This window comes from Lissotriton helveticus, chromosome 2_1 (assembly GCF_964261635.1).
Source record: "Lissotriton helveticus chromosome 2_1, aLisHel1.1, whole genome shotgun sequence".
NCBI lineage: Eukaryota > Metazoa > Chordata > Amphibia > Caudata > Salamandridae > Lissotriton > Lissotriton helveticus.
The window spans coordinates 689,208,097-689,235,626 of NC_136059.1; the positions used below are offsets into that span (position 1 = coordinate 689,208,097).

General features: G+C 43.6%; 1 protein-coding gene across 8 annotated transcripts in view; it reads left to right on the forward strand.

Moving 5' to 3' along the window:
- Positions 1–27,530, forward strand: part of SLF1 (SMC5/6 complex localization factor 1) — a 786,836-nt gene that overhangs the window by 132,917 nt on the left and 626,389 nt on the right. For all 8 annotated transcript variants that reach the window (XR_013607070.1, XM_078675388.1, XM_078675391.1 and 5 more), the window contains exon 5: positions 5,369–5,531. Coding sequence is in view for 7 of the 8 variants with exons in the window: in XM_078675388.1 (XP_078531514.1) it covers positions 5,369–5,531 (163 nt within the window). In the remaining variant the exon portion in view is untranslated. The remainder of the gene's footprint in view (positions 1–5,368; positions 5,532–27,530) is intronic.

A 27,530-nucleotide genomic window follows, 5' to 3' on the forward strand; every position in this document is an offset into this window, starting at 1 on the left:
CGACATTATCCATTTTATTGTTCATCTCTTGTAGGCTTTGTTGTATGGCCCTTAGAACCGCCTCCATGTTAGCGCCGTCGATCGAGTCTTGTTCCCCCTCCACTTCCGACGTTGCCACCGTTTTGCTTGTTTGCTTCCTGGTTTCGAAGGGCAGTTTCGATTGTTGTTTGTCAGGTTTCCCCATCCCGCCAGGAGTCGTCGAGGGGCTATTGCGTTGTGTACCCGGGCTTGCCGAGGCCGTGGGTGTCGCAGTGGTCCGCTTTCGGCGCTGTAGAGTTCCTGTTGCCCCCTGTGTCGTGTTTCTATACATCAGACCATTCAGCTTCCCAGATATCAGCCCGTTATTTCGCAATCCGCATGTAAGGTATCTCGTCTAGTTGTGCTTCGTTGTCCACTACCCTCCCTGTCGTGCCACGCCAGCCATTTCGTGTTGCTCAGCAGCCGGACTCAGATAAAACCGCACCTGGGGCCTGCGCTTCCCTGCGTTAGTACACCTTTAAGTCCTGATTATTTAAAATGCTATCCTGCTCAGAGCTCTGTTATTTGAATAGAGCAAACGTTGGTAGGGTCGTGTTCCCCCTCCTCCTCTATGATGACTCCCGCACAGCCAGCAAATTACTGATCTCCGCACATGTGGACGTTATTTTGGCCTTTCAGGAGTGCGTGCGCCTACCACAGCCCAGCCGCAGCTCTATCAATCTCTCTATGCCGCGCAGTCTCATCTCACGCTGGGCACTCATGGACCATCTCCCGCACCAGGCTATCTGTGCAGTCCGCCTCCGCAGCTTGGCCTCCGTTTCCGCCCTCTTACCTCCGCGTTTTGCCTGCGTTCAGCCTCGAGGCGGCGGGGTGCCAGTAGTACCTCGCTGTGCTTTCGCCGTCTATGCGTTCCACCGCCATTTTGCTAGGTCCGGAACGCAACAACTCCGCCAGTCCCGACAGAGGCGGCAGGGGTGCCCAGTGCCCCGGCCCGTGGATATCGCGGCTCCGCTGTTGTGGGGTGAATATCCCGCGTTGACACAGGGCATCTGGTGGCAGCTATCTCCCTCCGGACCTGTAAGTTCACGATGCGATCACCGCCATTTTGGATCGGCGCTCTCTCACGCCGGCGCAATTGCCGTTTCTACCCTCCGGGATCTATGCCACTGAGCTGGAGCGCCGTCAGTTTAACGCCTCCGCATTCCGGTTGCCAGACAGCCGTTTTTCGTATCTGGTGGAGCGGATTTAGGGGTATAGGGATTGCTTTTCCCACACCCGTCCGGCGGAGCTGACTCACACGCCAGCCATTCCGCAGTGCGCCCTCCAGCGCCCCCCCGGGTAGCCATCTTTCCTTTGCAGTATCTACATATTTGCAGTGTTTGCCTATTGGCTTTGTCATGATTCTGTGCCTTCTTTGCCTCTTTTCAGGCCTAGAGGCCTAAACTACAGAGAAAAGCCATCTTTGTCTTGCCTCTGCTGACTGAGGCGCTTGCAGGGTAAAGGTGATGTTTATAGTTCAGGCCGTTGTGTGCTAGAGAGGAGCCAGTGGAAACTGGTTCTTATCGAAGAAATGTGTTTGTCTCTTAGGTCTAGACGCAACATGCAAGTGGCCACTGCGGTTGCGCAGAGAGCTTTGGAGCTGGCACAGGAATTCGGTGGGAGACAGCTTTCTGTTGGAAATTTCCATGGGTAGAGAGCACTCTATATTATCGAAGTGCAGAGAGGCAGAGCTGTCAGATGGTTCCTAGAGCGGTCAGATAGTTGTCGGATGTTTCTTGGAGCAGTGAGATGGTCTTTGAAGCTGAAGCAGTCAGTTGGTGAGATGAACTTTGGAGTGGACAAAGGCAGATGGTCTTTGGAGCTGGAGCGGTCAGCTGGAGCTTTTGGAGCAATTGAACCAGTGGAGTGAAGTTAGCACGTTGGTGATGGTGCAGGAGAGAGAGAGAGAGTCCTGATGCCACCAGAGAGAGAGGAACAGACAGTTGGACCCTTCTTAACAGGGTGAGGTATTCTTAGCTAGTTTGCACTATATATAATCATTCATTCCCTTTTTGCTTTCTAGGTGAAGTAACTCTTTCCTTTACTTTTCAGGCTATGCTTAGCATAATGCAATGTTTTCCTTTGCCTTGTCATTTTATCATTGTGTAATAAAGGGACCCCAGTTCTTAATGAACGCATTTGAGTATTATTGCTATAATAAAGTTAACCTTTCTCTGAGCCAGATGCTGATGGACAGAAGGATGGGGACATTCCCTTCTGCTAAGGTAACTGTTGACGGGAGGGGGCGTTGACTGAATTAAGTTGTAATGTCCAAATGTGGTGATTGGCCACTTTTGTGTGTGAGGATTGGATCTCCTGTCCTGCATATAATAATAACAATTCATATGAGATAGATACTTCCAGTAGATATTAGATACTTAGAAAATTCCCCAAGAGAGAGAGCATGAGGTATTAATAGGACCAATGAGCTGCCTCCCGAGAAGCGAGGAGATAGAGTAGTTCAGGCAGAGGCTGTGGGGCTACGAACTGAGGAGAGCTGCCTCCCGAGAAGCGAGAGAGGTAGAGTAGTTCGGGCAGGAGCCGCGGTGCTACCAATGGAAATATAGAGAGTGCACCCTTCCGAGAAGCGAGAAGGTAGAGTGGACCAGTCCGGATTGTCGTGGGGTCACAAGTGGGGATAGTATAAATCAGCTGCCCCCAATACGAGAGGGGGTAGGTCAACCCAAGCCAGAGTGCTGTGGGGTTGTACAGGTAAGATAATAGGACATAGGATGGAATTCCGTAGTTTCTTTAGGACCTAGTAGTATATTAGTAGTATAAAGGTGTATATACAGTGGGTTCCCCATTCCCAGGTAAGTACCCCAGGTACTGTTGTAAATAGGGACTGGGAAGGGATGGAGTTACGTGGTGGCTGGGTTTGTGGTATTCAGGTGAGCTGCTAACTTGGTCAGAAAATCCGGTCATTACAACCGGTTGGCAGCAGATCGCAGTATTACGCCACAGTTCGCTTTAGTGCTCAGATGTCCAAGTCGTTATTACTCACTGCTGCAAAGGTGGCATGTTTTCAGCCACTAAATCTAAACAATTAATCTCCAATGGATTCCGTGGTGACACCCCTTGGCATCACCAGAAATGTCAGACCACTCTGTCCTATTGGTTGTTTTCGATGGGATGAGGATAATGTAGTAGGTAAAAAGAATACAATCTGTAAGAATTAAGTAATTCAGGTTACTTAGTTTCCTTAAACCATTGTAAGCTAAGTCTTATGAACAATGAGATATTTCTGAGAGTAAGTGAAACAACGCTGACTTGTCAATAGTCCTTTCTCAAGAATCTGTTCTAGTGTGTAACAGATGTTGTTGCTACTGCAGGAAAGCTGTATTGAGGATGTCAAAAGAAACAATTGCGAGTTAGAATACAAGTGGCAACTTTGCTAAATGTTCCCACAGACTTCAGACTATTCTTTTCATAAATTCATGTTTGGGAAAGAAGAGCAAGATTTGAGGCCCACATAATATACAGCTAGTTACACGATACTTTATGCTGAATTATAAATCTCACATTAATAACATCTGCTATTGTCAAATTTATAAGTAAAATATGTTAACACTCAAATAGTAATAAATTAATTTAAGTATTGGGTGCTCATAAAATTTTGTAAGTGTCAATGTTGCACATATAGAAAAAGTACATGTCAGCCTGTTTGCGTGTATGCATATCCATAGCACACATATATACAATAACAACTTTAACTAAACTTCGTGTAGCATCTACTTTTCTTCTGTCATTTTCGGTGCACACGCTGCATCATGAAATAACTATTTAGCTCGAGCACATGAAAGTTTGATCTATTGCATATAGAAATTGTTTTGTTATAATTAATATCACATTATCAAATTGTAAGATCAACATCATTAAAATTGTTAACAATTCACAGCTATTGAAGGCAATCATAAAATATAACTTTGGTTATATTTGCATGCTTTTATGATGCAGTATTTGAATCAAATATTTACAACAAGGGGGGTATTTACAACAAGGGGTGGTGAGGGACAGAGTCTCTGAATTAAGCAGAATACTCTCACCCAGTCAAAAGATCAGGGCTAGATCCAACACCGTTTATTAGCTCATTGCACCATCCCAGTTTCAGAACCTGGCTGTATGCAAATTAGTCTGTTCCTGTCCCAGTGCATGATGGGAACAGGGCAAACCAAACTACAAAAGCCAATTCTTACACTGGGAAGGAAACAAGCTTCCGGGGACCGGTTTCTGGCATTACAGCCGTCTTCGGCCCGGCTTGCTTGAATCCTGATGGTGCAATGAGCAAGGGACTCATGTCTGAGTATACCCTTCCACGCTTAGGGTGGACAAAAATATTTACAACAAGGGGTGGTGAGGGACAGAGTCTCTGAATTAAGCAGAATACTCTCACCCAGGGTAGGAGTGTTCTGCTTAATTCAGATACTCTGTCCATCACCACCCCCTTTTGAATCGTTTTGGCCACCACAAGTGTGGAAGGGTATGCTCAGATGTGAGTCCCTTGCTCACTGCACCATCAGGATTCAAGCAAGCCGGGCCGAAGACGGCTGTAATGCCTGAAACCGGTCCCCGGAAGCTTGTTTCCTTTCCAGTAAAGAATTGGCTTGGTAGTTTGGTCTGCCCTGTTCCCATGATGCACTGGGCCAGGGTCAGACTAATTTGCATGTAGCCAGGTTCTGAACTGGGATGGTGCAGTGAGCTAAAAAACGGTGATGGATCAAGCCCTGATCTTTTGACTGGGTAGGAGTGTTCTGCTTAATTCAGATACTCTGTCCATCACCACCCCCTTTTGAATCGTATTTGAATCAAAGGCGCATTTGTTGTTTCCCAAAAACGTGAAGCTTAACACATTTTTGTCATCATTTATGTAAAGTATTGTCAATTATTTCTTTTTGGCATACATTTGTTTAGTGAAATTTCTGCTCTATCAATCTCAAACCTCTTTTACTACTCAGATCTCCCAAACAAGCCTTTCTAAACCCTTCCATGATGTATCCCTCCTAGACTCATCTGATACCTCATCTCTCTCCATAATCCACTTCTAGAAACTCTTCCCTCCTCCAATTTACCTTTACTCATCCCTAACATCGGCCTATTGCTATGATCTCCATATAAACACTTTCTAGAATCTTCCCTCTTCTGTCCCTCCATTATCCCTTTCAATCCAACTAACAGACTCACATTTCCACTGCTAAGATTAAGTTCCTATACTAATTCACCGCTACTCGCCAAAAAACGATTCGACGCCTCGTCAGGGGTAGTAAGTGCTATATAAATGTAATTTCAATTACAGAAAGAAAAAATATAATTTGAATCACAATTTTCTTCCAAAATGTGTGTACCCTTTCAGAGTTCTGCTGGCAGGAAAAGCAACTCTTTACGAGCAAGAAAACGCCAAAGAAGGAATTACCCATGTGTTCACAAACAACAGAAATTTTATGTTAGAGAGAAGGAAAAATGTAATCCATGCTCCGTATTACCCAGTGCAGTATCTTGGAGATTTTCTTTTAGAGGTATGTAGATGAACAAGAAATATTAATTTACTATTTTGCAATTAACTTTTTGTCACCTTTTCAGTTTATGAGCTGTCAAATCACAAAACACCTGCCTGTTTAGCTGTATTTAGTCTATGCTTAAAGCAACAGATGTTAAATCTTCACTCATTACAATAACGTCTGACAGTTGTGTTGACCCCACCCATTAATGATGTTGTCTGCTCTCACAACCATTTGACAAATTATGCGAAATCTGTTCTCTTTCATTGTACAGCCTATATCGGATTTTCTGATATCATTTTTTATAGTAACTGGGGTGAGAAGCCCTGAATGCAGCACTCCAGAGAACAGCCTTTGCCCCTGCTGTACTCCGTCATCTGGAATATGGCCTCAGGGGAGGCATCCCATGGTTGTGGTGTGTGTGGAGCTCTGGTTAGAGGCAGGTGACTGCAGGGGGCTGACTAGCGAACTGCATGAGGAAAGACGGAACACTGAGGCTGGTCGAAAGGACTCTGCAGTACCTCGGCTACTTAGCCCCATATTTTGAGTTGTGACCGAGAAGCTAACTGGAGGAGATATTCAGGTCCTTTGTATCTCCCCACCCCGCAGATTGCCCTGAGTCTTCATCAGGGAATTTTACAGTTTTCATAATAGATTAAGTTAACAGTAGCTTCTGCAGTTGGATGTGAAATACTTGGTACAGAGGTTAAAGCGTGGCTGAAGGTATGTCCTGCTGCGAGGCAGCACGTGTACCCATTATTGTGTATCTTGCACAGTGTGTTTATTCTACAACATTTGCCATACTCAGGTGTGGTTTCACATGACTTCCCATGGTCACCCAAGAATGCCCATAAAGCCATTGATTAATATATGGGATATTACGAAGGTTATTTGAAGGTTCAAATAGAGAAGGCGTGGATATAATGGAGACAATATGCTACCCAGAGCTGGAAATAATGGGTAGGTATTTATCGTAGTGGAAGTGGATTCACAAATTGCATCCTGGAGACTGTAGAATACCCTGGAAAAGGCACTGTAATACTGTGCAAAAATTGTTATTGAGGGCTATTCAACAATATGACAACATTGCAAGATAAAAACTGTAGTCACGTCACTTGTGATGGTGTGACAAGCCTAGAAACTATCCTTGTGTTTAGCTTTGATTAATTATGAGTCCTGAAATATCAGAGCATACACGAAGTTACGACCTAACTTGATAACTAACCATATGTAGCATAGTCTTTTGAAGAAGTGGCTGAATTTAGTCCACACACTTAAACATTCCTGTCAGATTAATCAGTTTACTGTTTTTAGTATTGCTGTGTTTGATATTAATAATACGATAGGTGTATGCATCCCACAATATGTGAAAAATTCCCTAAAACTGTAAAAATCAACTTAGGTGATAATTTAACCACCCAGTTATTGGATGTGCTGTATCACTTATCATACATTCGTAGTCATCTCTCCCTACTGATGTGAAGGACAGGCATCTACTGTTGAAGTCTGACGAAATATCAAGTCTCAGGTCTTCAGCGGAATGGTTCGCTCAGGTCTAAATAAGCTCCTTGAAATGAGCACAAACTATTCTTTGTTGGATAGTACACATAGCCTAACATACTAAACAGCAGGCACAGCTGGATCAGTGTAGATGAAGCTGATTCTCCAACACATTCAGCTTCCTCCGTGGATTGTGACACTCTTCACATGCTTGCATGGTAGACTTTCCTGTTCTTTTGTTCTTCAGCAGCATCAAGCAAGAACTACCTCTGGAAACCCTTACACATTCAAATCTTTACATTCTTTTGTGGACCATTGTACAACAGAGAGAACTTAGTGGTTAAGTAATTTTCACACTGGAAGATTGACCTCTTAATATCGTTGATTTTTTTTTATATCTCTTATTATTAATTTTATGAAATAAGCTTACATCACCGGTACAGGTCACAAAAAAAATCCATTAATATCTGTTCCGGTCTTCCCTAAATTAAAAGCGTATCTCACTATGTAGTTTTTTATAGAGAAGTAGTAGTGAACATCTCACATAGTGTCTGATGTCTAGGAGTAAGATATTTTTTGGGCACAACCCTGTCATTTCTTTCTTTCTTTCTTTCTTTCTTTATCTGCATGACAGCAGAAGTTCATTCCCATGCAACACATGGATATAGAGGGAGGGTCTGAGCACCTCCAGGTCCTAGCAATGTCTCTCTTAGGTATTAAATAGCCAATACCTGCTACAGTTCATTAAGCCTCATTGTACTGAATAATCATTGCTTGTTGCAACTCAACAATGATTCCATATGACTTATTCTGTATACTAATTGTCAGCAGTTGATAAAGCTGATGTCCTGTTGGTGTACAATCAAAGTAATGATGTATTTCTATGCCTCTATGAATGTACTATGCCATTTATAAAAAATCTTAATAAAACCTTGTTTAAAAAACACAAAAGTAGCCGATCCCCGCTAGCGTTCCATCGTATGTTTTGGCTGCCCATCTCTCCATGGTCCCCAGGAGTGCCATACTTAGCAGAGGTTTGTAGTGACTGTAATTTGAGCGTGAATTGAGGTCCAATAGTTCGTGATGACAGGACATGACCATATGACATGAAAGAAGGGCCCATCAGTATCTCCACATCAAGTGCAGCATGATGATCGACACATCCTCCATAGCCTATCTGGACAATACACTCGGTGAAAGTAATGAAATTGAATAAGCCTGAGGTTGGAGGAGATGGCTAAGACTCGCAAGGCCATTTTTTGTCTCATGCCAGTCGTAGTCATCAAGTTCTCCCTGATCCGCTGCCCAGCTTATTCAGCGCTTTAAGAGAGGTGGTCTGAGGCATTGAGTACGAGGGACCTGCGTAGGCAGGATATCCCTTGGCGCCCAAGCGAGCCCATAGTCTGTTTCGCCTCCAGCGGATTGAATTCAGAAACCTCCTCCAATATCTTGTGGTGTGGCATACCTGGAGGTACTTGAAGAATTGTGAATTATTGGGGTTATACTAGATTTTCAGTTGGTCAAATTAACCAATGTGGCTTGAGTCCCACAGATCACCCAGTGTCAAGATCCCAATCGGGTCCCATTTCTGGAAGCTCTACAACCGAACTACCTGTCCCAGCCGTGTCACCTCCCACCGGGGGATCTGTGCTGTAGTTTCCCCGGCCATTTAATGTGTGCAAGGACTGTTCGCAAGAATAGCACAGGTACCCTGGAGATCTTTGGAAGGGCGGCGGGAGGGCGGGTTCCATGAAGTAGTTTTATGGACACCCCACTGCATAAGGCTAGATCCTTCCAGGCTCCAGGAGGAGTCCTGATGGTCTCCAAATAGCCGTTTATTCAGGAGGACCATATGTGCCACCCAGTAATAAAGACAAAAATCGGCAGTGCCTATGCCTCCTTTAGGGTGGTGTACATTTGATGTGAGATACTCTGGGTACCCTGCCTGCTCAGTAAAATGTTGTCGATATAGCCCACAGATTCCGAAAGAACAATGTGGGGAGTGTGTAAAATAGTGCTGTTTCACACATAAAAATCAAGGGACGATGAACATCTTATACAGTGCTACTCACCCTGGACGATTCAATGGAGGGTGGCCAAGGAATCCAGATTCGCCTGCGCGCGTTTCAATATAGGATCGAAGTTTAACTCCCAGGCAGTCTATGGATTACTGGCGATGGTAGTGCCCAGATATTTGAACGGCCCCTATGTGACCCTCAGTTTATTGTCTCTAAAGGCGATGGAACGAGACCTGTCAGGTGTATATACTGGCATTTTTCCCAGTTGACCCCGTAACCATGCAGCCTCGCCCTAAATATCTTGCATCTGGATGATGCGGGGCTGAGTCTTCTTGGGGGATTGTATGTATAGTAACATGTCTCGGGCACATATCAACAATTTATCTTCTTGATGCAGGGACTAGCAGAAGCCCCAAAGCGGGGCATCCGTTCTGATCCAACTCGCAAGTGGCCCTGTAACCATGGTGAAGAGGAGGGGCTATGGGGGCAGCTCTGCCGAGTGCCCCGTTAAATGGGGAAGGAGGAAGAGAGTGTCTTGTTTACACGTACTCTCACGCTCGAGGAGTCATAAAGGGCCTCGACCAGGGCTTGGAATTTGGGACCAAAGTTAATTTGTTGTAGTATTTGAAAAAGGAAGGGCCAATGGACTGTGTCAAATGCTTTTTCATATGTTGGCCAAAAGCAGGGCCTCCGGGGCTTACAATTTATCAAGATGGGAGAGGGCTAAAAGGTGTCAGCACAGCCAGTGATGCATGCTTCTCTCAGGCATGAAGCCAATTTGGTCTTCAAAAACCAGTGTTTTGATGATATTAGTGAGCCTTGTGGCCAACATTTTGGCCAAGAGTTTGGGCTTCATGTTAATGTGGGAACTGGGCATAAAGGAAGAACAGAGTGTTGATGGTTGTCCTGGTTTAAGTATGGTGGTGATAGTGGCGTTCCTAAGATCGAGTTTCCAGGGACCCTGTTTGGCTCAGGGGTTTTCCTAAAGGGGCAAGAGTAATAGCCGCCTATAACACCTCAAGTGTTTATGATTCTGTCAGATCCTCTCACTGAACCTGGGATAGCAAACGGACAAGAAGATTTGATATCAGGTGGGAGAGCTCAAGGAGTGGTCTGTAGTCATTGAGAGCGTGATAGTATTGCACAAAGGTATCAGCAATTTCCTCAGACTTGTATTTAAGTCGGCCCTTGCAGTGGCCCTCACACTTCTGAGACAGCCAATAAATTAGTTTCCTTGCCTTGTTCATAAAGTCAGTATTCGGTGAGCAATCCAACAATGCAGAGTTGAGGAGCTTACTTTTTAGGTTTAGATCTTTTTTATTGTTGTTATCATTGTATTACAAATAATATACTGCAAAACAATAAGACACGACCCAGGAGCTTACTTTTTAGTGTATCATGGAGCTCTTCTAGTTCCTGAGCACATTTGGACAACATGGTTGTCCAGGCTGATTGCTCCAATGCAAGAATCTGGGTTTCCAGGAGATACCTACTCTATTTCTTGCTCACGCAAGTGTACAGTCAAAAACGCTCTACCTTGGACCACTGTCGTCAAGTCTTCCCATAAGCACAGGGGGTAAGCCACAGCGTGCTTATTAGGTTAAAGTCCGCAATGGCTACTTTGAGGAGGCCAACCAAAGTATCCTCTCTAAACCACCACTACGCATTAAATCTCCAAATGTCACCCGCTCTAGGCAGGGCTAATAGCATCTACATTAAGCCTAGGACAATAACGAAAGAAGTGACTACTGTCAGTATTTCAGCACCTTGTGCCATTATGCAGGCAGGGTGGCTTAAACAAGCAAATGCTTACCGCTGAAATCTGTGACATACAGGTCACCTATTTCAGTACCGGGAAGTATAACTCATCTCCTAAGACCGATTAATAAGTACACTGAACATCCCCTACTCTTTGAAAGCCTGCTCCTAAATTCAAGTACAACTGTTAAGTCTTTTAAAGTCTCCAAACTGTACCTGTGTAGCAACCCTACCCCAAATGGAATCAACACACCTGATGTTGATCCGTGCAGATGTGCATCATCTAAGAGGGGAACCTAGTATCAACAACAGTACTTAAAAATATCTTTGCTTGAAGTTTTTCAAACTGTTCATGAATACGTCTCAAGGGTCCAACCAAGTCTATGAAATTAGGCCATTGTGACTAAAAACATTACCAAAAGGGGGTTGAACCCATGTAGTCGCGGGGACCTGGGTGTACTGTGGTAAGTGTAAATGGATCCCCGCAAGGAGAACGTGTTGTGAGAACCACACACAATCAAAAATGAAACAATTTCAGAAGAATAACTCAAAAATAATCAGATATTGTTATTTATTCAACAATACTGCACTTGAATCAATCAAACATGTCAATCGACTTAATGAATTGGTGAATAGCCCCAAGACGGGGGGAAGGGAAAGGGGGAAGGGAAGATGAAGTGCTCAAAAAGGCGGTGCAGAATAGAAAAAAGTACATAGAATCAAAATAGTGACAATAAATTATATAAATCACACTTAAAATCAGTCCTAATTAACAAGGGCCTACACAATTGCGGCTAATAATATGTCAATAGTCACACAAGGACATTTCAACGGACACAACCAGAGCTTGAAATAATCAGGGAATTGTGCCGGAGGTCCCAATTAAACCGAGAAGGTCGTCGACGTTTCGACCCCTATTCGTAGGCTACATTAGGTCCTTTATCGGGGTCTTCATCAGGACGGGTACAAGGGAAAGGAAGTGTGATGGGGCAGTCTTATCTGCGAAATTAAGAACCAAGTCAAATTAGTGTACTCATAAGAGCTAGAAAGCATCAGTAACTCAAGCACGACACTTTAATTTCTCTAAATATTAAACTATGGAGTCCGGGCCACAGGGAGGCCTCTAGGACGTGGAAAAGTGAGGGAAAACAAGCAATAAGTCATGTTTAAACTCACAGATATAAATCATAACCTACCGAGGTCAATCAACCAAATTCAACTTAAAACAAACTTGCAACCAACTTACTTCAGCCTGATATATTCAAAGCAGTGAAATAATGTGGAGCGTCTAGGCAGGTAATGTTCCAACTACGGCTAGCAGCTCCTACAGCCCACCAGCTATGAAAAAGGATGTAAAAGTGTTACTCGACATTCCCAACATGGGACACCAAACATACACATAGTGGTCATTAGTTATACGAATGACTTACATTCACGGCTAAAGGACCAAACTACTGGTTGTCTGTAGAAATATGGTGTGGAGCTGGAGAGCATTCAGCTTCAAAATTAGTCACTGTTAAAAAATTAGAAAATATATACACATATAGTTATGTGTATTTTGAAATCCTCAATATTTTAATTTGCCAGTACAGTTCTTAGCAAGCCCAACGCCGCAATTCATACCTTAGGAAAAGGCCATTCGCTCTCGTTGTTTTAAGTTGATGAAAAACGGCTTGTTAGCTAATCCACAAATTTTCAGGTGCGATGGCTGAAAATAAAACACACACCCACCACTATGTCAAGAATAAACGTTTCTAAGTTGCACACAGAAATGTATTAGTAGGGCTAAACCCTATCACATACCGCCTTAGTTGATCACCAGAACCAGGGATATATATTCGGGTCGAGGAAGTAAACAAACGCGGGTGGGTCACAACATTGCAAACCAATCCGGCGGGAAACGGGGAGGAACCTCCGTAAACCTGAAGGGGCCTGAATCAAACACAAAAACCCAAATCAGATGCCGGCCAAATATCAGACGCAATCATACACTAATGATTAGCAGACGGGGACCTGAAAAATGACTTACTGAGTCCCAAGTGAAAAAACGCCACACTCGAACTCCACAAAGCTCCGCTGGCAAACTCCGCGAGGCAAAAGGGGGAGGAGCCGGACAAGGACTAAAATAGTCGAAATGAAGGAATTACTCAAGAACCGCCTCTCATAGCGCTTCGTCAGAACAGAAACTCGAGAGTGCAAGGCCTGTAGTTATTATGGCACATAAAACTATTTAGGCTATTTGACATCAAAAAATCCCAGGAGTATTGGACCTACAGGGATATTGGACCTTCGGGTGTAAATTTAAATTAAATTAAAGGTAACCGTGGCAACGTGACGGGGGTAGCCTCAGTTCTAAGATTGAATCGTGATAATGGTGCTCCCCTGCGTTCATATGGTACACATAAAATCGGAATATCTTCAACAGTACAAACGTTACAAGGCTGTAAAAAACGACCAGTAGTAAACAGTAATGGTAAATTCGTGCACCTCCCAAGCATGGGGGTGTAAACAAATACAAACACGACTGCCAGGTAAAGCATCAATTATAAATAAAATCTCAGGTCGTGCAATTATCAAACATGATAGTATAAACAAGTACAGTTAAATAATCATAGTAATGCAGCCAAATGTCATAAACTACTGTAAATATTAAGAAAATGTGGATTCGTGCACCTACCAAGCATGGGGGTGTAAACGAAAATAATCACAAATTCAATGGTCTAGCATCAATAAACTGACCTCAACTCGTGCACCTACCAAACATTGTGGTGTAGACGAGTACAGTTGGAAACTCATCGCAATGCTGCCAATTGTGCCAGACTGCTATCATTTTCGTTCAGCCCATTTTTTATGGAGTCTAAGAGAGACATCCATTTTGATTCACGTGTGTTAAGGATAGCTTGCAAATTACCCCCTCTTCTTCCCACAGAAACCTTTTCGATGACCAACCATTTCAAGTCAGACACAATGTGTCCCGCGGTGTTCCAGTGGTCTACCAAAGGGGCACCCAGTACCTTGCATCGCAGTCTACTGCAATGTGATGAAATGCGAGACTTAATCTTCTGTTGTGTTTGTCCCACATACACTTGGTTGCAAGGACATACGATAATGTAAATTACACTGCTTGTGTTGCAATTAGTGTGATGTTTTAAGGTGTAGGTCTTATTACCATGTACAAACGTTTTCGTCTGAATGGTAGTGTCACAAGCTGTGCATGTCCCACATCTAAAGTGCCCTATCACTGGTGGCAAATTCCACAGAGTTGTGAGCGTGGGAGGGCTCAATGGTTCCAGATACGAGTGTACCACCCTGTCACGGATATTCTTGGCCCTTCTGAAGGAATGGAAAGGGAGATGCGGTTGTCCAATCTCTTCTGCTATTAGTGGCCAGTTCCTATTGATGATCTTTTTCACTTCATTGCTTTTAGTGGTGAAGGTGGTGACACAGATCATGCGGTTAGACTCAGCTGACTCACGACATCCAGGATTAAGCAGACTGTCCCGTGGATTGTACCACGCTCGTTTCCTGGCGCGTTTCACCATTCGTGCAGGATAACCACGGGATGTAAGGCGTTCATAGAGGATTTCAGATTCCAGCAGGTAATTAGCTCGGGTAGAACAATTTCTTCTGACTCTAAGAAATTGTCCGATGGGTAAATTGTCTTTTAGGCCTCTGGGATGATGACTCCCATACTGCAAAAGGGAGTTGCGTTCTGTTGGTTTTCTGAACAAGGTAGTTTGCAGGCGATCACCAGCCACGTAGATTGAAATATCCAGAAACGGTATAGTAGTGTTACTTGATTCCAGTGTAAATTGAATGTGGGGGTTACATGAATTGAGCCACTCATGGAATTGTTTGAGTTGGTCCTGGCTGCCTTCCCAGATGCACAGCACATCGTCAATATACCTGACCCATAGGGCCAGCCTTGGCGCAAATGGGTTATTAGCCGAAAAAATATAAATTCTGTCTCAAAATGGTCCATAAAAATAATGGCCAAGTTTGGAGCAAAGGTGGCCCCCATGGCCACGCCTTTCGTCTGCACATAGAATTTCTCCTGGAAAATGAAAAAATGTTGTCTCATGGCGATGTTTAGCAGTTCAATTATGAAGTCTGTAGGAACTTGAACCGGCGCTATTCTTCTATCTAAAGCATCCCTCATCACATCCAAAGCATCCTGTTGAGGGATACTGGTGTACAACGAAATGATGTCACACGTCACCAATAATGTAGTTTTGGGGTCAAAAGGTCTTTCATCTATCAATTTGATGACTTGGGTGGTGTCGCGTAGGTAGGTCCTCGTACTCAGGGCAATAGGCTTTAGAAAAAAGTTAATATATTTACATAGCGGTTCAAGAATGGATCCACAGCCGGACACTATGGGACGGCCAGGGGGACTCTCCAAATTCTTGTGTACCTTAGACAATGTGTAGATTGTGGCCAGTCTCGGGAACCTTTGGTTTAAAAACTTGAATTCTTGTTCACTTAAGAACCCTTCGTCCAAACCCTTCTGTGTGATGGATAGAATTTTCAAGGCTAACTCTTTTGTGGGATCACTCGGTAGTTCTTGATAACTGACCCCATCAGCCAACTGTCTGTAGATTTCCTCCTTGTATTTAGAAAGGTCTTGCACGACTATGGCACCACCCTTGTCTGCGGGTTTGATGACCACTTCCTTGTTGTTACACAGGTCAGTCAATGCACTTTGTTCCTTCTTACTGAGGTTTAATCTGGTGAACTTTCTGTGGTCTAAGGCCTGGTCTACTGATTGTGTAATAATTTCCTCAAAGGCCAGAATCCGAGGGCTCATGGCATATGTAGGTGGGAAAAAGGTTGATGGTTCCCTCAAGCCAGTGATGGACTTTTGTTGCCTAATGGTTTGATTGCGAAAAAAATATCTTAGTCTCACCTTTCTGAAGAAACGGTATAGTTCCGTTTTAAGCAGGAATTTATTGGCTGGAGCAGTTGGAACATAAGACAGGCCTTTACTTAAAACCTGAATCTCCTCGTCCTTTAGATGATATTTGGAGATATTAAACACCGGGTTCACAACGGGCCTGCTCGTCCCCATTGTTTGCGAATCGATAGGGGCTCTTGCATTCACCATCTGTAGGTGTTCCTGCGAGTTGAGATCTCTCCGTGTTCCTCGGGGCGGAATGTTACTTGTTTTTGTTGTTTGCCCCTGTTGCCATTCCATCTGGAGTTCTGTTGCTGACCTCTCCCCTGTCCTCTGGCCCAGTTGTTTCCACGACCTCGTGGGGGCCGCCATTGGCCCCGGCCCTGATCTAAAAAATGCGGTTGGAATTGGGGTGGATATTGTTGGTAGTTGGGATCCACAGGTGGATAGTTGTAAGAGGTGCTAGGACCGGCTTCACTCTCACTCCCTGAACTGTAGGAAGAATCCGAAAAAGTAGTAACATTTCGTCTTCCTCTATATCCTCCGCGGCCGCGGTTGGAAAATCGTCCCTGGTTATCCTGTTTGTAGTAATCGGGTTGCAAATAGGGATAGACAGTTTTTTTATCGAATAATCTCAAATCTCTGGCTAATTTTTCCAATTTCTTGGTCTGTGCAGTTACGTCAAAGTCTTTAATTGTTGCTTCCAGACTTTCCACAGCTTCCTTGCTTTTGGTGAGTGTACTGTCACCCAAAATCTCGGCTTTGAGGTCCGCAATTTCCTTACTCAGTGTGACTACCTGTTCCGCCGCCGTCTCAACCCCCAGCACCATCCAGTGCCGGGAGCAGTTGTTGGCTACGTAACTAAATCCCTCTTTAAACTTCGGGACGTCCACGAAAATGGCTGGCTCGATCTTAATCTGTAGTCCCACTGGAATTATATTTTCTTGTAAATATCTAGTAAACAGGTGCCCATGCAACCTGGTTCTGATGAGCTTCTTTTCTAATCTCTCTAGACGAGATATTTTATCGTTAAGGGAGATATCAATTATAGGAGCAGTTGTTGAGAGAAAGGTGGTAGATAAGTCTTTAGTGAGTTGGTTGATATATTCCTCTGTATAGGACAATAGTTCAGATTCCACCATAGTTACTTAGATGCAAATCTAAAATACTGAAAACCTCGCAGGTCAGCACCTGCTCAAAGGACATTACCAAAAGGGGGTTGAACCCATGTAGTCGCGGGGACCTGGGTGTACTGTGGTAAGTGTAAATGGATCCCCGCAAGGAGAACGTGTTGTGAGAACCACACACAATCAAAAATTAAACAATTTCAGAAGAATAACTCAAAAATAATCAGATATTGTTATTTATTCAACAATACTGCACTTGAATCAATCAAACATGTCAATCGACTTAATGAATTGGTGAATAGCCCCAAGACGGGGGGAAGGGAAAGGGGGAAGGGAAGATGAAGTGCTCAAAAAGGCGGTGCAGAATAGAAAAAAGTACATAGAATCAAAATAGTGACAATAAACTCAGGACTCAGTAAGTCATTTTTCAGGTCCCCGTCTGCTAATCATTAGTGTATGATTGCGTCTGATATTTGGCCGGCATCTGATTTGGGTTTTTGTGTTTGATTCAGGCCCCTTCAGGTTTACGGAGGTTCCTCCCCGTTTCCCGCCGGATTGGTTTGCAATGTTGTGACCCACCCGCGTTTGTTTACTTCCTCGACCCGAATATATATCCCTGGTTCTGGTGATCAACTAAGGCGGTATGTGATAGGGTTTAGCCCTACTAATACATTTCTGTGTGCAACTTAGAAACGTTTATTCTTGACATAGTGGTGGGTGTGTGTTTTATTTTCAGCCATCGCACCTGAAAATTTGTGGATTAGCTAACAAGCCGTTTTTCATCAACTTAAAACAACGAGAGCGAATGGCCTTTTCCTAAGGTATGAATTGCGGCGTTGGGCTTGCTAAGAACTGTACTGGCAAATTAAAATATTGAGGATTTCAAAATACACATAACTATATGTGTATATATTTTCTAATTTTTTAACAGTGACTAATTTTGAAGCTGAATGCTCTCCAGCTCCACACCATATTTCTACAGACAACCAGTAGTTTGGTCCTTTAGCCGTGAATGTAAGTCGTTCGTATAACTAACGACCACTATGTGTATGTTTGGTGTCCCGTGTTGGGAATGTCGAGTAACACTTTTACATCCTTTTTCATAGCTGGTGCGCTGTAGGAGCTGCTAGCCGTAGTTGGAACATTACCTGCCTAGACGCTCCACATTATTTCAGTGCTTTGAATATATCAGGCTGAAGTAAGTTGGTTGCAAGTTTGTTTTAAGTTGAATTTGGTTGATTGACCTCGGTAGGTTATGATTTATATCTGTGAGTTTAAACATGACTTATTGCTTGTTTTCCCTCACTTTTCCACGTCCTAGAGGCCTCCCTGTGGCCCGGACTCCATAGTTTAATATTTAGAGAAATTAAAGTGTCGTGCTTGAGTTACTGATGCTTTCTAGCTCTTATGAGTACACTAATTTGACTTGGTTCTTAATTTCGCAGATAAGACTGCCCCATCACACTTCCTTTCCCTTGTACCCATCCTGATGAAGACCCCGATAAAGGACCTAATGTAGCCTACGAATAGGGGTCGAAACGTCGACGACCTTCTCTGTTTAATTGGGACCTCCGGCACAATTCCCTGATTATTTCAAGCTCTGGTTGTGTCCGTTGAAATGTCCTTGTGTGACTATTGACATAATATTAGCCGCAATTGTGTAGGCCCTTGTTAATTAGGACTGATTTTAAGTGTGATTTATATAATTTATTGTCACTATTTTGATTCTATGTACTTTTTTCTATTCTGCACCGCCTTTTTGAGCACTTCATCTTCCCTTCCCCCCGTCTTGGGGCTATTCACCAATTCATTAAGTCGATTGACATGTTTGATTGATTCAAGTGCAGTATTGTTGAATAAATAACAATATCTGATTATTTTTGAGTTATTCTTCTGAAATTGTTTAATTTTTGATTGTGTGTGGTTCTCACAACACGTTCTCCTTGCGGGGATCCATTTACACTTACCATTGTGACTAAAAAGACATTGCAAGTTTGTTTGTCATTGCAAGTTTTGACATTTACAATTTTGCTGCTTGTGGCCTTGTTGGATTTTCTTATCTCCCGTCTATCCAGTTATCTGTGTTCTAACTGTGGATGTACTGACTTGACACAGGAGAAAACTGGAGTGAAAGCTTAGTAGGCTAGTGCCTTATGACAATGACCTGTAATATGCAGCTCTCGGGTTAAAATACCGGTGGGGCCCCATATAATAGTAACAACAAAATATGTATTATTTGATTTATTTAAATTGTAAATATGTTAAGAAATACAGTGCATTGAATAAAATATTAGAGTGCTTTGGGGACTTTGTCTTCTGAAAACCATTGAGTAAAATGAAAAAGGAAAAGGGCATTCAGTTCTAAGGTTAGTTACCAGCGATGCTCAATTAATTGGCACATAGCAAGTTGTACATTGTAATTCATAATAGTTGCAATGTACTAAGGCCCTTATTATATGTCTGGCGGTCCCTGGACTGCCGGCCTCACGGTGGCGGATTCCTGACCCCCTATTATGGCTAAGGTGTTTGGGCTGCACTGGGACAGCAGCAACTGCCACAACTGCCAGGGAACCGCTGTTCCCTGACGGATGCACGTCGGTCCTAAGGCCAAAATATGCTTGCTCAGACCGCCGCGGTCCCGCTAAGCATATTACGAGTTTCCTATCCACCACGATTTTCATGGGGGTGAGCACGCTATGGAACCTGCGACAGAGAGGAAACAAAGGTGGTGCCTCACAACATGTGGCTGCACACAGAGGAGGCACAGCATTTGCCCCATGTGTACATGCACCCCAGTATCTGCATGGCATGGACTGTAGCTGTCCATGCCATGCAGGTATTGCCTTTGACGTTCCCATTGTGGTGCCTATTTGATAGGCACCACCCTGGAAATGCCAAATAACTGCCCGCCAGACCAGAAGAAACCTCCAGATCTGGCAGGCGGTTCGTACACTGGTTTGGCCGTGTGGGAAATTCATAATAACCTTAGTCTGACACAATTTTTCAAGTATCATTTTGGCCATGTCCATAAATGTAAAAAATGTGTTAATTAAAAAAACTTTCTGTGGTGTTAAAACTGTATAGTATTGCAGGTTCTTATGCCCAGTTTTTTAAATTGTGTAGTTAAAAACGTTCTGCGCTGTTCAGATAGTACTAGACAGCAGCATACAATATGAGATACACTTTCCTTTTAATAATTACAAGTCAACCCATGACTGAGGTGCTCTCAATTTTCTCTTAATTGTTTGATTCCTCTAATATCAAAGAGGCCAAATTAGAGTCATTAATATTTAAAATGTAATGACCAAGAAATAGAGGTAGCATGTTATAAGAAAAGAAGTAGTAATCCTGTACAGCAATTTTCAGAGGTTTCTATCCATCTCTTTTTAGAAAACAAATACTATTGTCGTGTGCCATGGTATATTAGATTGTCAAATTGTTTGCATAGGATGCAGGTTCTTCCTTTCTCATAATAGGCCAATATTTTACCTGAGTACCATCAACTGTGTGCTCTTGGTCAATGAGGCCAAATTCTAGACTGATTTGTGCAGAGTTTGAAGATTGTGAGAGATTGAAAATTGATCTAAAAAGTTTACGTTGCTCCAGATTTAATCAAGTGTTGAATTTATCTGGGAATGCTTCCATGCCATAGGTTAAAGATGGCAAGTATTTCACTTTTACTACTTTTAAAAAGAGCAAAATCGATGGGCCATATAGTAATTTTGTTAAATTCAATATTGCCAAACCCATGATGCTGATCTGCTTTTTGATGCCTCCAGATGGGCTTTGCGGTCACCTCTCTTGTGTAGGGTGACACCGAGGGAGGTGTACGACTACTGATTCCAACGACTGCACTCCTATATTCCAGGTAGTCGCCTTGACATTTTGTGGTCCAAAGGATAGAATTTGGTTTTCTCATAATTAATCTCAAATTGGTTTGGTCGCAGTAGTAGAATAAACTCCTTAAAGTATGTTAGAGGCAAATTCTAGTGAGTTCTAGGAGGACTGTGTCGTCCACAAATTGCATAACAATTACTCTCTAGCTGTTCAGTTATGGAGGACAGGCACTTGATTTATTCAGTCATGTCAATGCCAGATAAATATAAGTTGAAGTGCATTGCTGCAAGGATGTATCCCTGTTTTAGTTCTTTGTTTAATGCATTTCTTTGCAGAAGGCTGGTGTTTTTATCTAGTTTAACTTGAAACCAGTTAAATGAGTAGAAGCTTATAATGTCTTTCAATTTCTATGAAAGACCCCGTTTTACAAGTTTTGTACAAAGTAGATTTCTATGAATGGAATCCAAAGCTTTCTTGAAGTCCATAGAGCAAATGTGCCATTGGCTCCTTGCCTGTTTATTTTTGTGAATTAGTAGTCTTAATACTATAATGCTGTCTTGTGTACTACCATTTGCTTGAAAACTGGTCTGAAATCACAGAATAATTTTTTTTCTAGAGCCCACCTTTTTTAATCTTCTCGAATCAGTGATGAATAACATTTGGATTCATTCAACACGTAACAGGGCGATTAATCTATGAGACGGATCCTGCTTGTTGCCTTTTTTGTAAAGTGGGTAGAGATGGGCTACTTGCCATGATGTAGGACCGAATCCTGTGTTATAATAGTTATTGAAGGAAATATACATTATTGCTGCCCAATGTTCTAGGTTAAATTTGGAGCCGAATCCTTCCTCCCTTTGCCTATTATTTTTAATATGAATATTGGTTTGTGAAGTTTGCTACTATATACGGATATTTAACTTTATATTATGCTGCATTTCTCTAGGCTGGGCTGGAGCCTAGCATTTTTTTTCTCCATTTCTCTGATTTTTAAGCAAAAAATATGGTGGTACCTCCTTTTATGGTATCTTTTATTAGAGCGATGCAAGGTGATATTAACACAGCTTTATACCTGCAGCCAATGGCCGACAGCGAAATGAGTTTCTACACAGCTGTACGCCTACAACCCCGAGGCTGGCAGCGAAGATTGGATCATTTTATAACAAAACAAAACAATAATTATCTTAAGAAAAGAGAGAGACAGAAAAGTAATCAAATACAAACCCCTACCCCCACCCAAAGCCCCGCACCAGTCATTCCCTATCTGGTCACTTAAAGCGCGTTTGCTAGTTGACATTCATGGAGCTGCTCAGTTGGTGTAGGTTTTGTTGCCTCTACAGGCAGTAATCGCAGGATTTGTAGATATTTAGGGCATGCAATCTCCCGTAATTCTTTAGATAGGATCTGGTGGAAGGGGGCCCACAACTCGACGTATGTCTCTCCCTTACGATCAGCCACTAAAGACATGCGTTCCATAACGAGTATTAGCCATAGCCTCTGTAGCCATGCTCAAAGATCTGGGACATCTGACGTACCCCATTAGGCTAGAATCACCTGTTGCACTGCTAGGAGTGCCAGAGCGATCAGGCTGCCTCTCACAGAGCATAGGGGTAAGGTCAAAGGATTCGATAGACCTAGGATGGTATACGCGGGGAAGTGAGGTTTCAAAAGCCTTATCTTTATCATCCAAGACAGCTTCCCAGTACCGCCGGAATTTGGGGCAGTGCCAGAGTAGGTGTATTTGAGAACCCGTTAAACCACATCCTCTCCAGCATTTGTCGGTCCAATCTTTGTCCCAGGTATGTATGCAGGCGGGTGGGAAATATCAGTACAACATTACCTTGTAAGCCGATTCAGTCCCTGCTATACTATGTGATGTGGCTGGTAATGTATATCTGCCCATTCCTTGTCTGGAAGCGTCCTTCCTAGTTCTTCCTCCCATCGAAGCTGCCCTTTTGTTTGACCTCCCGCTATCCCAGTGGAAAGCATTGCATATAGCTTGGATATAAGATGTTTATCCTCTTTTTTTTACCCACTGGCCACCTTACAAAAACCATGAGGGGCCTGGATGCCGCCAGTTGATAATCATAAGATGTAACCCAGTGATGCACCTGACGGTAATGAAAGGTGTCCGATTGTGGAAGAGCATAGTCCTGCCTTAGTTGCTCGTATGGAATTAGCCATTAAGATATAACAGGAAGCCTACCCTTTTACATCCCTGCTCCCTCCATCTCTGAAACACATCCGAGTCACGACCCGGGGGGAAATCCGGGTTTTTCTACTATTGGGGACATAGGGGATGGGAAGGTGGTCAATCCTTTCCTACAGGCCACCGCATCCCAAACCTTTAGCTTTTATGAGGTTACTGGGAAAGAATACAATCCCCCAGCCCTATCTTTGCGTGGGAGCCAAATCTCCTTCCAGATATGTGCCCCAGCTACCGTCTAGTCCATAAAGGGCCATTGCTTTTTGGAAAGGGGGCGATTTCATTCTACCACATATCGGAGATGTGCAGCTTGAAAATATCTATGGATCTTTGGAAGCCCAACTCTGCCATCTTGCTAAGATTGCATCATTTTGGGCAAACAATAATCTTGCTTTTTTCCCTCCCCAGATGAATTTAGTGATTGCTAATTGTAGCTTGCAAAGAGCTTTCTGGGGCGGGCCATAGATATCGTTTGGAAGATATATAGGATACGTGGTAACACGGTCATCTTTACTGCTGCAACTCTCCCAAACAATGCCAGCTTAAGGCGCATCCAGCGCTTTAGTCGTTGGATCTAATAGCGTAGTATAGTTCAGCGCTACAGTGTTCTGTATGGTCGGGGTAAGTTGGATGCCCAGATATGGAATGAATAGTTCTGTCCATTGAAGTAGGAATTGGTTTTGAAGGCTCTTTGCAAGGGCCTGCGGCACTAATAGAGTCAAGATTTGTGATATGCTCAGATTAACTGTAAAGCCTGTGATTTCTCTAAAGCTATTCAACTCTAACAAGGGCCGGTAATGTAGTCTGTCAATTGGTAAGTGACAGTATTACGTCGTCAGCGTAAAGACTGATTCAATGTGTTTCTTTCCCGAATCAAATTCCTTCAATTTGTGGATCATCTCTCAGTCTTTGTGTGAGTAGCTCCATGTAGAGAGCAAACAGCAGGGGGGATAATCGGCACTCGTGCCTAGGCAATTGGAAACATTGCCGACACACCCCATTTACCTGGACGAATACTCCTGGGGCACGGTAGTTACAACTAATCCATTTTATAAATTGATTGCCAAACCTAAAGTGACGTAATGTGTCAAAGAGATATGTCCATTGCTCCCTTCCAAATGCCTTCTCAGCATCAGTCAACAGGAATACTGCCTCCTTGCGTGATTGATGGATCCCATCCATGAGATGGAAAAGGCGTTCGATATTGTCTCCTCCCAGTCTAGAAGGGATGAAGCCTGCTTGATCGGGATCCACCATGGGCCACCAGTATGCAGGCGAATATTTTCTCATCGATATTTAGCAGCGAGATGGGTCAGTACAATCTGCATTCAGTGGGGTCTTTGGCAGTATTTAAGATTACTGAGATAGATGCCTGTCATTGAATCCGTTACTGAGCCTGTATCTAGGAATGGATTAAACAGACGAGTTAGTAGGGGTGCTAGTTCTTGGCAAAAAGCCTTGTAAAATTGGGCAGGGAAACCACCAGGGCACGGGGCCTTTTGTACTTTTCGACTGGCGATTGCGGTAACCACCTCCTCGAAACGGATCGGCTGATCTAATTGGTCCGTTATTGTTTCTGGAAGACTAGAAAACGGACAATTCCCAAGATAAGAGCGTGTTTCTGTCTGCAGAGTATATTGATCAGAATAAAGTGTTTGGTAAAAGGTCATAAAGGTGTCTACAATATGCCAATCTTTATATACCTCCTCACATGTTGGTTGCTTAATCGAGGCTTGTGTTGCTGTCGTCATTTAATCCCTAAACCTTTGGGCTAACATTTTACCACACCTATCGCTGCTCAGATAGAATTTATGTCAGAGCTGGAAAAGTGCGTATTCTGCCCTGTCTAAGTTCAAGCGCTTCAAAAGGAGCCTTTTTTTCAAGCTTTCTCCATATACTCAGAGCCCCTGTTCTTTTATGAATGGACTCTATTTCACTGACCTCACTTTCTAGTGTCTGGCGCTTCTCTTTGCAAATCTTATTTTCTGCTGTCAAAATTTCCATAAATTCTCCCCTCATTACCAGTTTTAGTGTTTCCCAAACCGCTGCCAAGGAGGGTTTCCCCACATCATACGTATGCAGGTATTCCTTCAGCCTCGCCTTTATATCAGTTAAGACTGTCGGAGCCTGCAGAAGATCTTCTCTCAGCCGCCACCTGGTAGGATTCGGCTGGCACGTATCTGCTTGAATTGTCACCATAATCAGTGCATGGTCTGACCGTGATCGGGGTTCACTGGATGAATCTATCAGTCTAGGATGAGCGCCACCGAAGCCAAGTAGAGGTCCAGACGTGTGTACGTTTTGTGAGCCGCTAAATAAAATGTATAATCATGGACCCCTGGATAATGGCTGCGCCAAACGTCCTTAAGGCTGTTGTCTGCCAGCCATCATTAGCTGTCTGCTGAGAAAGCTCCCGTTTGGGTCGATCGTTGACATGAACGGTCAAATGCTGTGTCCATCACCAAATTGAGGTCCCCGCCCACCAGGACTGCTGCATCTAGAGACGCTAGTACCACCGTTAAGGCCTTAAGGACAAATTATTCTTGTTGTGTGTTGGGGTGTAAATGTTAGCTAGTGTAAGATGTATGTTCCCCATTGTATTCTGACTGCAAGCAAGCACCCTTTTACCTCTGCCACTTTAGAGATGACTTTAGCAGGGGAATTAGCTCTTAGAAATATTGCAACACCATCATTTATTTATTTAGTGTTTTACAGAGCACGGACGTGACCAGTTAGGGAATCCGAGCACTTTACAGGGATAACAAGTTGTATACATATGTGACGAAGACAAAAAGATCATAAATAGGGATGAGAAATCCAACAATTACATATGTAGGACTGCAGGGTAAGTACAAAGTGGATACCATTCTTCTTAGCAGGGCCTGAGGACCATAACTGGCAGGGGAAGCAACGTGACTGCATGCGCGCTGCATCACTTGAGAGGAGGTGAGTCTCCTGCAAGAGGCATATATCCCCCCCCCCCCCCCCCCACCGGCCCGGAATGTCCCACTAGTGAAAGGATCACTGTGTGTTTTGCAGGATGATTGAGGCATCTAACATTAAGACTTACAATCTTCAAATTCCTACCCATAACGTGTTAGTAAAGGTGGAAGCATATTTATCATGCTAGAGCATTGCTGCGCTGTCTGTCGGGGGACTTAGAACAAACGCGCTAGCCAGCGGGTGACTTAGAGATCTTTTAGAGACTGATGTCAGTATATTAAAAAAAAAAAAAAAAAAAACTTCACCCAAAAACATAATCAACTCCCCAAAGTTCCTAACTGAAGTAAGAAATAGAAACCGTAGTTTTTCAAAGTATGGTAGCCCATAGGGATTGTGGGCCATTGAGGGTCTGCTTGTTTTCAGTTCTACCACCCATTCGAGCGGGATTATAGAGTTTTTCATCAAGTGTCAGAGGTGGGGTCAGTAGGGCTCCCCGGCCCTGCCTAGGGTGATATTTCCCAACTATAAAATATATCTGATCAGGTGGAAGCCAGTCAGTCTGGCGATTTTGTTAGCGAACTAATGACTGCTTCTCTTTCTTTAGTGATTGCTGCAATGTCTGGTTTCAGCTTGGCGGCGTGCCTCCCAACAAGTTGCCATAGTGGATATCTACTGTCGGCGTTCTCCCAGGATTTATTTTCTTGGTCGTGTTCAGTGGAGCCCGTTCATAGGACTTCCTGGGCTTCTTTTAAAGGAGCGGAGCTGTCTCAGCTTTCTTTCGTACCTAAAGATGATCCGGAATGGGTGCCCCATGAGTATGAGATTCCTTGCTCCCTTAAATGGTTGCTTATGCCACTAATTTCCCTTCTTTTGTATAGCGTGGACATGACTAGGTCTTGGAAGAAAGTCGGAGAGTGACCTTGGAAGTGTACTGGATGGGCCTTTCTTGCTTTGCGAATGATCACCTCTTTAGTTTGAAAATCATGAACACACACTAGTATGTCCGATGGCGGGCTTTGTTCTCCTTAAGTGGTCCCACACCCTGTACTCAGTCTATTTGGATGTCTTTAGTGTGCTCACTGCCTGATACATGGTGGAAGAGAGCAAGGACGTAGGCATTAGGATCGTCTCCCTCGCATTGTGATGGTACCCCTTAGATGCGAACATTGTTTCTTCTGAAGCGGTTTTGTAGATCTTCAGTGTGAGCGTGAAGGTCGATATGTTGTTCCTGAAGCCAGAGATTTCTTGTTGCATCATTTCAATTTCTTCATCCTTGTTGGTGTCCCATTCCTCCAACAGTACCATCCAAGTGCCTACTTCTTCCAAATCGTGCCTTATCTCCTTCAAATCGCTGAGAGCTGTCCTTTCATCTCTTGTAGATCCTCACTGAGAGATATGAACAATGCCTTCAAGAATGCTTTAGTAGCTGGTCCATCTGCGCCTTCCGTTATGTCTTGCTGCCCATCGTCGCTGTGGGTAGCCCCAGCAGGGGCACCCAACCCTGGCTGCTTCAACAGTATTTATTTATTTATTTATTTAATTTGTATAGCGCGTTATAACCACCGGGGTCTCTAAGCGCTGTTTGTCCAGATTACGTAGTGGGGTTCGGTATTTACTTGATCTTAACACAACGCCTAGAGGCTACTCCATGCTTGCTTGAACAATACGGTTTTTAACTTTGTCCTTCACCGACCGTTCTTTCTTTGTCCTGGCTGTTGCCATGATAGTATATGG